This window comes from Clarias gariepinus, chromosome 24, assembly GCF_024256425.1.
Source record: "Clarias gariepinus isolate MV-2021 ecotype Netherlands chromosome 24, CGAR_prim_01v2, whole genome shotgun sequence".
Taxonomy (NCBI): domain Eukaryota; kingdom Metazoa; phylum Chordata; class Actinopteri; order Siluriformes; family Clariidae; genus Clarias; species Clarias gariepinus.
Genome location: NC_071123.1, coordinates 21,797,480 through 21,810,245, shown reverse-complemented (window position 1 = coordinate 21,810,245; position 12,766 = coordinate 21,797,480). Strand labels below are relative to the sequence as shown.

The window sequence follows — 12,766 nt, the reverse complement described above, 5'->3', positions numbered from 1 at the left end:
AAATACTGGACTTTAATCCTTCTTTGAATGAAATATAATTAATGGCTGTTGGAATACACAGATTATGACTCTGTGTGTTATTGGGGGGGGGTCAAGAGAAATAAATGATAATGTCTTGCCCCCTTAAATCAAAATTTTTAAATGTTGAGAAAGCACATGTTGATATACTCAAAAAATGAATATATTACAAGTTAATAAAATGATCTTGGTACGGTATTACTGTAGATTTCCCTCAAGTCTCTGTCCCTCCGCTGTGTGTATTCATTTACAGGCTGCAGCACACACACACACCTCTGAGCCCTTGGTAAACATCTAATCACCGTCCGTATGCAAATGAGTCAAGACGTTGCAAGAGTGGATTGGAGAGAAGAGAGCTGTTTATTTACTATAAAAGAAATAAAAAATAAAAAAATATATAAAAAAACATAATATGAATTATTGTATAGCCCATCTGCTTTAACTTTGTTTTATTATTCATAAGACAACCTTTCGGTTTTGTAAATATTCTAGTTATAGTGTCTTAAACATTTTTGAGAATTAGACAATCCAGCTAAGATAAATGTTATGTCGTTGATTGATAAAATCTGGATTAAGGATATTTTATTTTATTTTGTTTTATTTATTTAATTTTTCAGTTTCCCCCCTGAGGGATTGCCACCTTATTGTGGTCAGGAGGTTTGCGTGCCTCAGTGACATTAAGAGCTATACCAGCAGGAGCTTAGTCACCCATATGTGCCATGTGTCTGTCTAGAACCGGGCCTGACTCTGAGTCTCAGGATTTGTTTGCCGTGTGATCCAAGTTAACCACTACATCCATGTTATTCTCAACATCCATTTATGACTAAAAGTCACTGAGCTCATATTTACTCCCTGTTCTGGCATTTGATTTAAACATTGTCTCTTGATCTGTGTGTACACTACATGACATCATGGGAGAAGTTGGAGTTTATCCGCACTATAGATTATTTACTCTGCAGGAGTGTACTTTGACCTTTTTTTCGGAGGGGGTACAAGCTCGAATCCTATGGAAAACGTTTGGGTGTAGAAGCCCTATATATACACACACTCAAACACTGAGATTACAGGCACTCGGCTGAATCCAGGAAGAAAAGGTTTTTTTTTAAACAAGAGATTCCTAGTTTTTAAGGTAATTAGATATTTATTTTATAAAGCCTTTCAATTCATGTTTAGAACTGTATATGCTATTTAAGGTCATCTCTTATGATAAGACAATACAGACATTATCCAGATGTGAGCTAGCAGTTCTAAAAGATGCGGCCGGCCGGTGTCACGTGGTTCGGAGGAACTGAGTGGTAGTAGTAGCATTAATGTGGTAGCCCCCTAGTGACGGGGAGGAATTGGGCACGACTAAATTAGGGAGAAAAATGGGGGGAAAATGCCAGGCCAGATGGATGTTTTTGATGGTGCTACAAGATGGTTATTCTCCTGGAAGGTTCTTCTTTCTCTCCACAGAGAAATGCTAAAACTCTTTCAGACTGACCATCGGGTGCTTGGCTACCTCCCTGACTGAGGTCCTTCTCACCCAGTTGCTCACTATGACCGGACAACCGGCTCTAGGAAGAGTCCTGGTGGTTCCTAACTTCTTCCATTTATGGACGATTATGGGGTATTGTTTGTAGAATTTGGAGGAAAATAATGAATTTAATCAATTTTGAAACAAAATGTTCAAAAAGAAGCGCTGTGAATACTTTCTGGATGCACTATATATATATATATATATATATACACAGTATATATACAGTATTAGTTTTTAACATTTACAGGAGTATGCTACTTGATGATGGTGCTGTATAATCCATGGCTACTTACTCCAGAATATCTGCCCTGTTGTTTTCTTCCTGTTGCTATCACTCACATGAAGTTTTGTGTTTAAGTTCTATTTTTTTTACTCTGTCTCTTTCTGCTTGAGTTTTTATACTCTTATTAACATCTTTGGATTACATGTAAAATATGCGCAAAAAGCAAATCCACAAAGAAACTCAAGAATTTAAAAGTGTTCTAAAATAGTCTTTGTTCAGTTTTGACTTTGTCTTTCTCCAGAGTTTTCATCATGGAGATGTGTCGGTTTGGCCTGGTCTTGGTGTTCGTGCTGTGGGTTGCACTGCCCGCTGAAGCCCAGCCACCTAACGTGATTCATCGCTACAGAAACTTCCTGAATCAGCATGTTTACAGTGACATGTCTGAGAAGAAGTGTAACAGTGAGATCGACAAAAGGAGAATCACTGATGGCAACACCAACAACTGCAAAAAAGTGAACACCTTCATAAAGGCCAGTTCGAACCTGATCAAGACCGTGTGTGGGAGAGCCACGGGTCTCTATACAAGCGGCCAGCCTTTCCCTGTGGTCACCTGCAAGCTGCAGAGTGGAGACAGACGGCCACACTGTGACTACGGCAGAAAAGGTTATGAGAGCACTCGATACATTAAAATAGCATGTGACCAGGGTTGGCCCGTGCATTACCAGGAAGACGAGGTCGTGGTGGGCTGAAATGTTATGTTTAGTGATGCTTTTAATAAGTACTTATCCAGTGATATTTACAGCTAAACTAAAGTTTAATCATCCTGAAATACTATGATTAATTTGAATATGTACTTCAATGAATCTCTGAGCTGGTTGCCTTGAAGGCAAAATCACATAATAATGCCTTTCATTAGTTTTTCTTCTTACATTTATACATTTTCCAGATGTTAAATCACAATAAGTTTCATAATAAATTATAATACAACTTTTATATTGTATTATTGGATAAATAAGATATGCGGTAAATATATCTCATCTCAATGCTTTTGTATTAAGGTTTCTTTTTTGCAAATCCTACTTTTTAATTTTCAGCAATAAAACAATAAAAGAAATGCAATGTTCCTTGGCAAAACACGCAACACAGTATGTAATGGACACATTGTTCTATTGCAATAGTGTTGGTTTTCAGTGTGTCGACAATTAACAATACACAATAAACTGAATATTATAGTGCAGGACAAAACACCAAAACAAACCAGCTAGTGAAAGCATGTAACCAATGTATATGAAGCTAAACTAATTCTACATGATCCTGAAACACACTAATTGATCCGCAATTTTATTTTATTGAAACTGAAGACAGAAGATATTTTGGGACCAGTATAATGAGTAAAGAAAATGAACATGTCAATTATGAAACCACATGTAATGAAAATGTACTATGGATGTGAATAAATGCAGTATGAAAATTGTACAGGAATGTCACTGTTTTTTGGTCCATGACATTTTACCCTGCTTGTCCAAAAAAAGAAGTCACACACTTTAATATTTCTTGGACACAGCATTGTTTACAGCACGGATTTGCAGTTGTTTAGACCTTTCTGTATGAAAATTGTGGTAATTATCCCCCTTTACTCTGATACCACTAACTAAAATCCAGTGGAACCAACTGCCTTCAGAAGTCACCTAATTATTACAATGAATAGTGTCCACCTGTGTGTAATTTAATCTAAGTATAAATAGAGTTGTTCTGTGAAGCCTTTAGAGGGAGAACATTAGTAAACAAACAGCATCATGAAGCCCAAGAAACACACCAGGTAGGTCAGGGATAAAGTTATGGAGAAGCATAATCCCAACATATCCCAAGCTTTAAACATCTCACAGAGCGCTGTTCAATACATCATCTGAAAATGGAAAGAGTCCAGCACAGCTACAAACCTACCAAGACATGGCCATCCACCTAAACTGACAGGTAAGGAGAGCATTCATAAGGGGAATGACAAGAGGCCCATGGTAACTCTAGAGGAGCTGCAGAGATCTACAGCTCACGTGGGAGAATCTGTCCACAGAACAACTATTAGTCATGAACTCCCCAAATCTGGCCTTTATGTAAGAGTGGCTCACCTTGTTTGTCTGAATTGCAGTGCACCTTTGGCAGCTGGTACTGACCATCTACTGCCACTCCTAATCAGCTCCACCCATCTCTAATTAACCTGCCTCTCTACTCAACTTATTCCACAGCCACAGTTGTCTCTTTAGAAGATTCTCATCTTGTCATGTTCAAACTCTGTTGCTAAATCTGCTTATGCCTGTTTTTGACATACTCCCAGCCTGCATCTAACAGTGGCGCTGTAAATCAATGTGTTTCTCTGAGCTGAATTTCCTGTGAAGTGAAGTTTGGACTCTTCCCTAAAAATATTTCCACCATGTATCACACTATTTTGCCTGTTTGTTGACATTCTGACTCAGGCACTGATATAACTGTTTACCTTCTCACCGACCATTGTTTAATTTGTGGATTAGCCTCACCAGCCTCACCCTTTTCTTATCCAGCATCATCTGTATGCAAGAAAACTTCTGCTTCACATCTTTCACTTGCTTAAATATTCCTGCACCACTTTTAATCATCATTTTCAATAAACCTTTAAAAACGCTAACCTGGTGTCCTTGCATTTGGGTCCTTTCCCAAAAACGATTGTCATTAATGATGAAGGTTTTCTAGTGCAACTGAAAGATGACCTGGACATATATCATGGGATAACACTTTATCGACTTATAGTCACACACATCTTTCACACCTAATCGTTTACCTCAATATATATATATATATATATATATATATATATATATATATATATATATATATATATATATATATATATATATATATATATAAGAAGGTTACAGTTATGATCTGCTGAACATCTGAACTAATAATAAATGATCTTAAAATCTTTGATTGGTGTTGTATAGACAAATTACTAAACCAAGCTCTTACATCATATAGAAAAATACTCAGAATGACAGAACCATAGAAAAACTGAAATTGGATTACCTCCACTAAATGATCTTATTCCCAGGGGAAAATTAATATAATGTAAAGGAAGAGAACATCTTGATATTCCAAAGTTTTACTGCTGTTTATCACACCAGTAAATGAGTGTGCGCACCGCAGCCTGTGATTGACAAATCATGTAAAATAGGACCTTATATATTTAATAAATAATACACTAGAATCATTCTTTAAATGATTTGAAAAAAATGTAAACCCGGATTCGCTGTTAGTGTGACCAAGTTAGCCAAGACTTTCTTCGTAATATTGATTACTAAGTAAATATTTGCCGTAATTAGAAGGCTTGGTAAACACAAGCCAGTGTTCTCTTAGTTTTATTATTAGACTTGATAAGGAAAATTCTGACAGTTCCTGGTTTAAGTTCCACATGAAATGGTTTATAAGGCGTGAGGAGAGAGGTGTTTAGGAAAGATTTCTGTAAATAAAGCAGTACAAAGTGGTCAGAAGGACCTATTTCATCTTTAAGGTAAATATCATTATTTAATTCTTTTTTACTGTGTACCTTTTCTCACTTTAACATTTAAAGGTTACATGAAATGCATTTTTTTCCACTGGAATATAATTTAAATGTTTATAAAGCAAACAATAATGGTAAATAAAAATACAAATGCCACCTTTTCCATGCAATTTCGCCGGTGATAAGTTATTCAAGTAATATGTACAAATGAAACAGTGGTAAGTTAGAGTATATGTTTAAACTTTCCCTTTGATGATCTAACTCCTCCGGGGATACTTGGAGAAAAGCCACCAAGCATGGAGAGAACATGCGAACTCTAATGGTTAGTGCCAATCACATTGCTAATTTCACTACGCCAGTGTGCAACCTAAAAAATATCTTAATACAGAAAACCATGGGGAAACAACTGTTTAGAGATGGAAAAACAAATGCAACAACAAGAACTAATCTTTTTTCACAGAAGTCACAACATTAAAAGAAACTATAAATAAAATGTAGCTTGTTGTGCAGAAAATGTAAAACGTTTTCTGTGTTCCACTCCTGTCTGCCAAGAACAAAACAGCTACACTCGAGAATTCTACAGCACACTTGGGCACAGATCAGATCAGATATGGAACCGAACCTGAGCACAAAAGTAGATTGTTGTTTAAATGTGATGTCATCAGTGCATTTGGTTTCCTTCAAAATCTCATCCTTGAGTTGCTCCCTTTGACCCATACAGCCATAGTTGATGAAGTAGTAAGGTATGCAAGATCCTTGCTCTTATATATATATTATTCTTTAAAATGTCAATATTATTAGGCATAATGCAAAGGTTATTGTCCTTGTTCTCTTCTCCTTTTGCATTTAATAGAGGATTATAAACCAAGTTGCAAAACCCCACCTGCTGTCTGGGGACAGTAAATACGCACGTGTACCTGAGTACGGAGAACAAATATAAAGTGATTGATGGTTGGAAGCGTGGAGCAATGATGCCAATCAATATAAAAGTGTGACCTTAGTTAGCCAAGAATTTCAGAGCCCTTGCCAATATTACAGAATAAATATTTGCTGTAATTGGAAGGCTTGCTGTTTTATTATCAGCCCTGATAAAGAACAAACACACAGTTGTTGGTGTAATTGCTGCATAAAATGGTATATAAGGTGTGAGGAGAGACAAGTGTTTTAGAGGAAATTGCTATAAATACAACGTTAGAACGTTGTGAGAAAATACTTCTTCATCTTTGAGGTAAATATTATTATTATTTAATATCCTTTCATATGATAATCATTTGAATGTTTAAACAAAACAATAATGATAAAGAAAAATACACATGCCAGGAAATAGCTATTTTTTTCCTTAAATTTTGACTGATTTTGATAAGATACATGTTAATGTCAAGCACATAGGGTGCATGGGTTACTGCTACTGATTAGATTTTTTGGATTGATTGAGTGTTAGAAGCAGGTTAGCTATGATAAAGATGTTGTAGGTAACACAATATACAGGATCGACATGATAAAGTAACCGTACAGTAGGTAGTAAACCAGAATAATGGTTTTACCGTCATGTCTCACGGCAGCAGTATTTGGGTTTGTGCGTTTGCTGGCTTTTACTGCTGGGTGGCGCTATATAACTATAGACTGACGCCTCAGGGCTTAGTTTATTCTCTCAAGGATTATTAATAACCGGTGGAGGTTTTAAGCTGTACACACATGCATTCTTGCCTAAACAACGCTTACAACTACACTTATGACACAATAACAGTAATATTTTAAACATTTTGCAGGCTGCCATTTGAAGAAACCAGTGAATAAAGAATAAACAAGTTGTTGGGTTAAAATAATACAACAGGGTGTTAATTTGTAAATGACCCACTACATCCCATTTGACCCAACATGAGCAACATAGCAATGTGTTTAAAGTACCCGAAATAACCCAACAATGTGTTTAAAGAAACAACACAGCATTTTTAGAGAGGTTTCATGATGATGATGATTTAAAGAGTCTTTTTTGAGTTATTCTGATGTTTTATTTAGTTTTATTTTATTTAGTTTTATTTTGTTTATAATAAAGTTTAATGTCTTTGAATGTATTTTTTTTAATGAAAATAAAAAGATACAAACAGAGATAGGCTATATAACAGTTTATTCTTTGTACGAATAAAATTATCAGCTAGTGAACTTGACCGTCTGTCTAAACAACATTTAACCAATGTTTTTTTTAATTCATTATTGTACAGTAAATATCAATAGCTCTGGTTCAGATTTTTCATATTTGTTGTATAAAGTACTCATGTGGAGATTACTGCATATACAGCATACTGTTATAACTTTTTTATGACTTAATTTTATTTCAAAACTGCAGCAAGTAAAAATGTCACTTTGCGCCACCTGGCGGTCATTTCACGAATGACTTTGAATGCAACTGATTTATTTTGGCCGCTGATGTTTTGCGATCGTTCGCCGATGGTGAGTGCGGCGGTAATAGGTATTCCCGTTGACTACCTATTGTACAGGAGATGTTTATTTACATTAACATAAACATTGCTTTGTGACATATAAGCTGTCTTTTAATTTGAGATAAAAGCAAATAAACAACAAACCAATCCTCTGAAGAGCAGGAGACACGGGAGATATGACATTTACTTATACTTTTGCACAAAACCCTGAAAAATAAACATACAAAATTAGTTTCATTTGCTTTATATTGTCTCTCTCCACAGACATCATCATCATCATCATCAACATGGAGATCCGTGTGTTCGGCCTGGTTTTGCTGTTGGTGTTGAGCGCCGCTCTGCCTGCTGAAGCCCAGAACTGGAGGGCATTTCGAAACAAGCATATTTACCTGAACATGCCTGAGAATAGATGTACCAACACGATTGAAGACAGGCAAATCAATACCGGTGGTGACTGCAAAACTACCAACAGTTTCATACGGGCCACAGATGATCAGGTCAAGGCTGTGTGTGGGAGAGCTGGCCATCCTGTGGGTGGGAATCTTTATGAAAGCAACCTGCCTTTCAGTGTGGTCACCTGCACAAGGAAAGGAAGTAACCCATGTAGATATGACGGTCGTCAGAGTCCTCGTTTCATTACAGTAGCATGTGAGGGGGGTTTCCCTGTGCATTATCAGAAAGAAAGATCTGGTTAATTACATTAAATAAGGCTCAATAAGTTCCTAAATCCAAAGCAATCTTTAAAAAATACTTTATATAATGTACTCAAGACTCATCTGTTTCTCCAGTACTTGGACTAACCTCCCCCTCGCTCTGGATAAGAGCGTCTGCCAAATGCCTAAATGTAAATGTAAATGTACTGATCAATCAATGTCTTAGGTGATTGGCCTGATTCTTTGATGATCATTTGGCCTTCAAAATCAATACTTGTGATTCTCATTAAAGCTATTAAAAACATTTTTCATGATGTTTGATTTGATCTCCAGACTTACATTACTAAAACATGCTGAAGCTTGCCAGGATAATACGTCAGTATCATACAGCATATGTTGATGTGATTTCTATGTTTTAAATGATGTCGAATTTATTTAATCCCTCTATTGGTATATTAAAAAAGCAGGTTTTTCTCTTTCTTATGAGATGCAAAAATGCGTTGACATTATGTTATGTCCACCTACATATACTTCAATATGGCATCTGTCTGTTGTTGTTGGTCTATTGGCTGCTTTCGGCAAGGGATCGGCACAGCGGAATACCCATGCCGCACTACAACTTGGCATAGGTTTAACGCCCGATGCCCTTCCTGACGCAACCCTCACATTTTATCCGGGCTTGGGACCGGCACTTCATCCAGTGGCTAAATTAAACCCGAGCCTTCTGCATGGCGGGCGAAGGTCAGGGCTCTGTGTTCGGGCCGGTCGAGTTCTTCCCCACCGAACTCAATAAACCATATCTTTATAGTCCTTGCTTTGTGCAATGGAGAACAGTCAACTTGGAATAGAAAAAGGGCCTTCCCCAAACTGTTGCCACAAAGTTGAAAGCATAGAATTGTTCAAGATCTCTTGATATGCTGAAGCTCTTCAATGGGGATAAGGGGCCTGATTGATATATATATATATATATATATATATATATATATATATAGTTTTCCCATGGTGTCTTTTGTTCTTTGATTATAAAGTAAAGGAGCTTCAATAAATGTTCACATTAAACGTCATCATTTTGGTAGAAGTATGATGGCTCTTGCATTACCGAAGCAGTTAGTGTCAGGTTACCTGATCTGACCCAAGTTGTTTAGCAATCACAATGTTTCTTTAGTCATTGCTCAAATTTGTACGCCTCCCATTTTATTCTCTTCCCACACATAAATTTTGAAAACTGACTGATTACCTGCTACCAAATACAGGACATCTCTCCAGTGTTATGATCTGGGGTTGCTTCAGTTGCTCAGGTCTAGGCTCAGCAACGTTATGTGGCAATAAAATAAGTCAGCTGACCTTATTGTACAAAATGACCAGGTTTTCACAACTAAGACGTTTTTCTCCCCTGATGCCACAGCATCATTAATACAAGATCACAGAAAAAAATTTATGCAGTGGAGGAACATACAGTACATTTAGTGACATGGCATACGGCTATCCAAACAATGATAAACACACAATGTAATCAAACCTGAAGGTGGTGCAATTAAATATTAGAGTGTTTTCATTTTTGTTCAGCCTGTGTAAATATACAACATCTCATGTGACCCAAAACATAGATTTTTTTGCATCCTGGACAAAATCTTGAAGGGAAAAAAGTCATCATTTTTGCGCAGGTTTTGTGCAATCTGATCAGTTTGTTTGTGTCTTTGTTTAATCATGGAGTCATCAGGTGTAGATGTGGCCTGAATTTTGTTGATTTTGTTTTGTGCCCCGCTAGCAGGTGCAGCCCAGCTCAGTAACATAAGGCCTCACTGCCAAATATTCCTGAATCGACATGTTGACAGGGAAAATGTGTACCTGTGAGATCTACAAGGGGGACATCGATGATGTTGACAAAAACACTTTCACAAAAGGCCAATTCAGCCACCAGACCTTTACTGTGGTCACTTTTCAAACACATTTGAGAAAGATGGTCACATTGTGATTACAACAATAAAGTCATACAGGCTGATCAGCCAAGGCTCAATGATGCACATGGATGGTAAAGGTGAGCTCATCTGGTCTGATACTAGAGATGAGGCAATGTAACCTAAATTGCTGAAAAAGTTAATGCTGGCTAAGACAGAAATGCCTGTGAAAGACCCTGCTGAAGGTGTAAAACCCACATGGTGGTTTTACATTGTGCTGAGTAACATAATTTAAAGTTGCAGCGTTTGCATCATACTTAATAATCATGTGACAGACACATGCATATATATATACTCACACCCATGCTCTGAATAGTATTTTACCTCCAGCTTCTGGTTCATTTCTTATTCTTGCAAAATTTTAGCATTTAACTCTGATACTTCGGGATCGTTGTCTGACTCGGACTCATCAATTTCTTCTTTCTGGTAAGACTATTTGTCTTTTGCTCCTCTACCACCACATTTTATAGGAAAAAACACTAATTTATCTTTAAGAATAAAAAAAAAGGAATTAATGGAAATAGATAAAGATTATTAAATAGTATATTAAAATTTCCTTTATAATTTTAACACTACGCGAGAGGTCATGGAAAAGTTCAGCATTTGTGCAATACCATGTGGTCAGACAAAATTTTATTCTAGACTGAACAAGTTTTACAGTGTGTTTTAGTCTTTTTAGAAAATAAAAAGCAGATTATAAAACTGCACAAAATTGAAATCGAGACATGCCCAGGAGCTTAATTTGAAAGCATATATTTACATACATTATCTTAAACCCTAAAAGTCCCTGTTTTTTGGACATTTAGTCAATCTGATGGTGACAGAACAACCTGACCATATAAAGCTTTGGAAGATCACTTGAATATACATATGATTGCCACTAGATCATTATTGCATAGCTTATTTTTCATCTTACATTAGGTGTGTCACTCTCCACAGGCATCATCATCATGGAGATGTGTTGGTTTGGTCTGGTTTTCCTGTTGGTGTTGTGTACCACGCTGCCAGCTGAAGCCCAGCCCCCTAACGTGATGGCTCGTTACCAAAGATTTGTGAATCGGCACGTTTTCCAAGGCATGACCAAGGCAAACTGTACCAGAGAAATATACAAGAGAGCAATCACTGATGGGAACACCAACAAGTGCAAAAAAGTGAACAGCTTCATACTGTCTACAACAGACCAGGTCCGGGCCGTGTGTGGGAAAGACATTGGCGTTTACACAAGCACCCAGCTCTTTCCTGTGATCACTTGCAAACTACATGGTGGACTAACACAGCCGGACTGTGACTACGGCAACAAAGCTCGTAACAACACTCGATATATTACAATAGGATGTGAGCAGGGTTGGCCTGTGCTTTACAAGGAAAACCTGAGTGTTATAGGATGAAACTTCAAATGATCAGATGGTCAGATATCCAATTAAATCTGTACCTGTTTGATCAGATTTTTATAATAATCTTGCAGATTTTTTTCTATTTCTTTTAATTACACATAGATATAGTATATTGTAGTTCAGCTCTGTAACACATCGGGTTAACGCAACTTTCAATCAGCTCTCGAAATAAAAAATGTGCAGTTTAATATGTATAATCTTTTTAACTTTTTTACGACAGTATGGTTAATATTTAAGGTCATGTGTGATTGAAGTGTGACCTATAATATGTAGAAAATCATATGCTGTAAGAACTGTCAACAAAAATATCACTGTTTATCTACAGATCATTTATTCAGTCGCACAGAACAAAATCGGTTACATGTATCATCTTTATAGATTGTGCTTTGCTTGCCTTCAAAATATCAGTTATCTTCATTAAATCAATAAAGCATATACACAAAAACATTTCGTAGCCATTTGAGTTGTTTCCTTTGAAGATTTCTGGAACACACTGAACCACATCACATAGCGGTGGATATTGCTGAAGAAACATTCGTAATGTGATAGTCCATAGTTACGCCAACATAGTTCTGTATACATGTCTATTTTTTATGGAAAATAAGAGGATGACATTTAAAACCTGATTTATGCAAATAAACTAGACAGATTATTCTTTAAAGTTTATTTAGGAATCAACTCGACTGATTCCAGGAAAGAAAAGCTCTTCTGTAATTTTGCAGAAGATATGCGAGATCTCATTTTTTAATCAATATTGGTTTATCAATAGTGTAGCGTTTTAACGTTATAATGACAATGAAAAGCTGCCGGCATTCTCCACCATAATACTGTGTATAGGTAGAGTTTTAACATAATAATGACCATGAATAGTTTCCGGCATTCTTCATCATTAATACGTAGGGTTTACATAATCAAGACAACGAATGACGGTTGCATTGTCCACCAATAAATATAGACATTTTAATGTGAACACAATGCCAACGCATCCGTCATCATTAACAAGTAATTTTTAGCTCTGGGTCAGAGTT

At 36.6% G+C, this 12,766-nt stretch overlaps 2 protein-coding genes across 2 annotated transcripts; both read left to right on the top strand.

Moving 5' to 3' along the window:
- The first annotated feature begins 1,059 nt into the window (after positions 1-1,059).
- Positions 1,060-3,236, top strand: LOC128512098 (ribonuclease-like 3). The gene is made up of 2 exons (XM_053485230.1): positions 1,060-1,147; positions 2,062-3,236. The coding sequence occupies exon 2, from the start codon at positions 2,072-2,074 to the stop codon at positions 2,507-2,509; it is 438 nt and encodes a 145-aa protein (XP_053341205.1). The 5' UTR covers positions 1,060-1,147; positions 2,062-2,071; the 3' UTR covers positions 2,510-3,236.
- A 7,507-nt stretch (positions 3,237-10,743) lies between these two features.
- LOC128512099 (ribonuclease-like 3) lies at positions 10,744-11,837 on the top strand. Its single transcript, XM_053485232.1, has 2 exons — positions 10,744-10,770; positions 11,284-11,837. Exon 2 carries the CDS (start codon positions 11,295-11,297, stop codon positions 11,730-11,732), a length of 438 nt encoding a protein of 145 aa, XP_053341207.1. The 5' UTR covers positions 10,744-10,770; positions 11,284-11,294; the 3' UTR covers positions 11,733-11,837.
- The last annotated feature ends 929 nt before the right edge of the window (positions 11,838-12,766 follow it).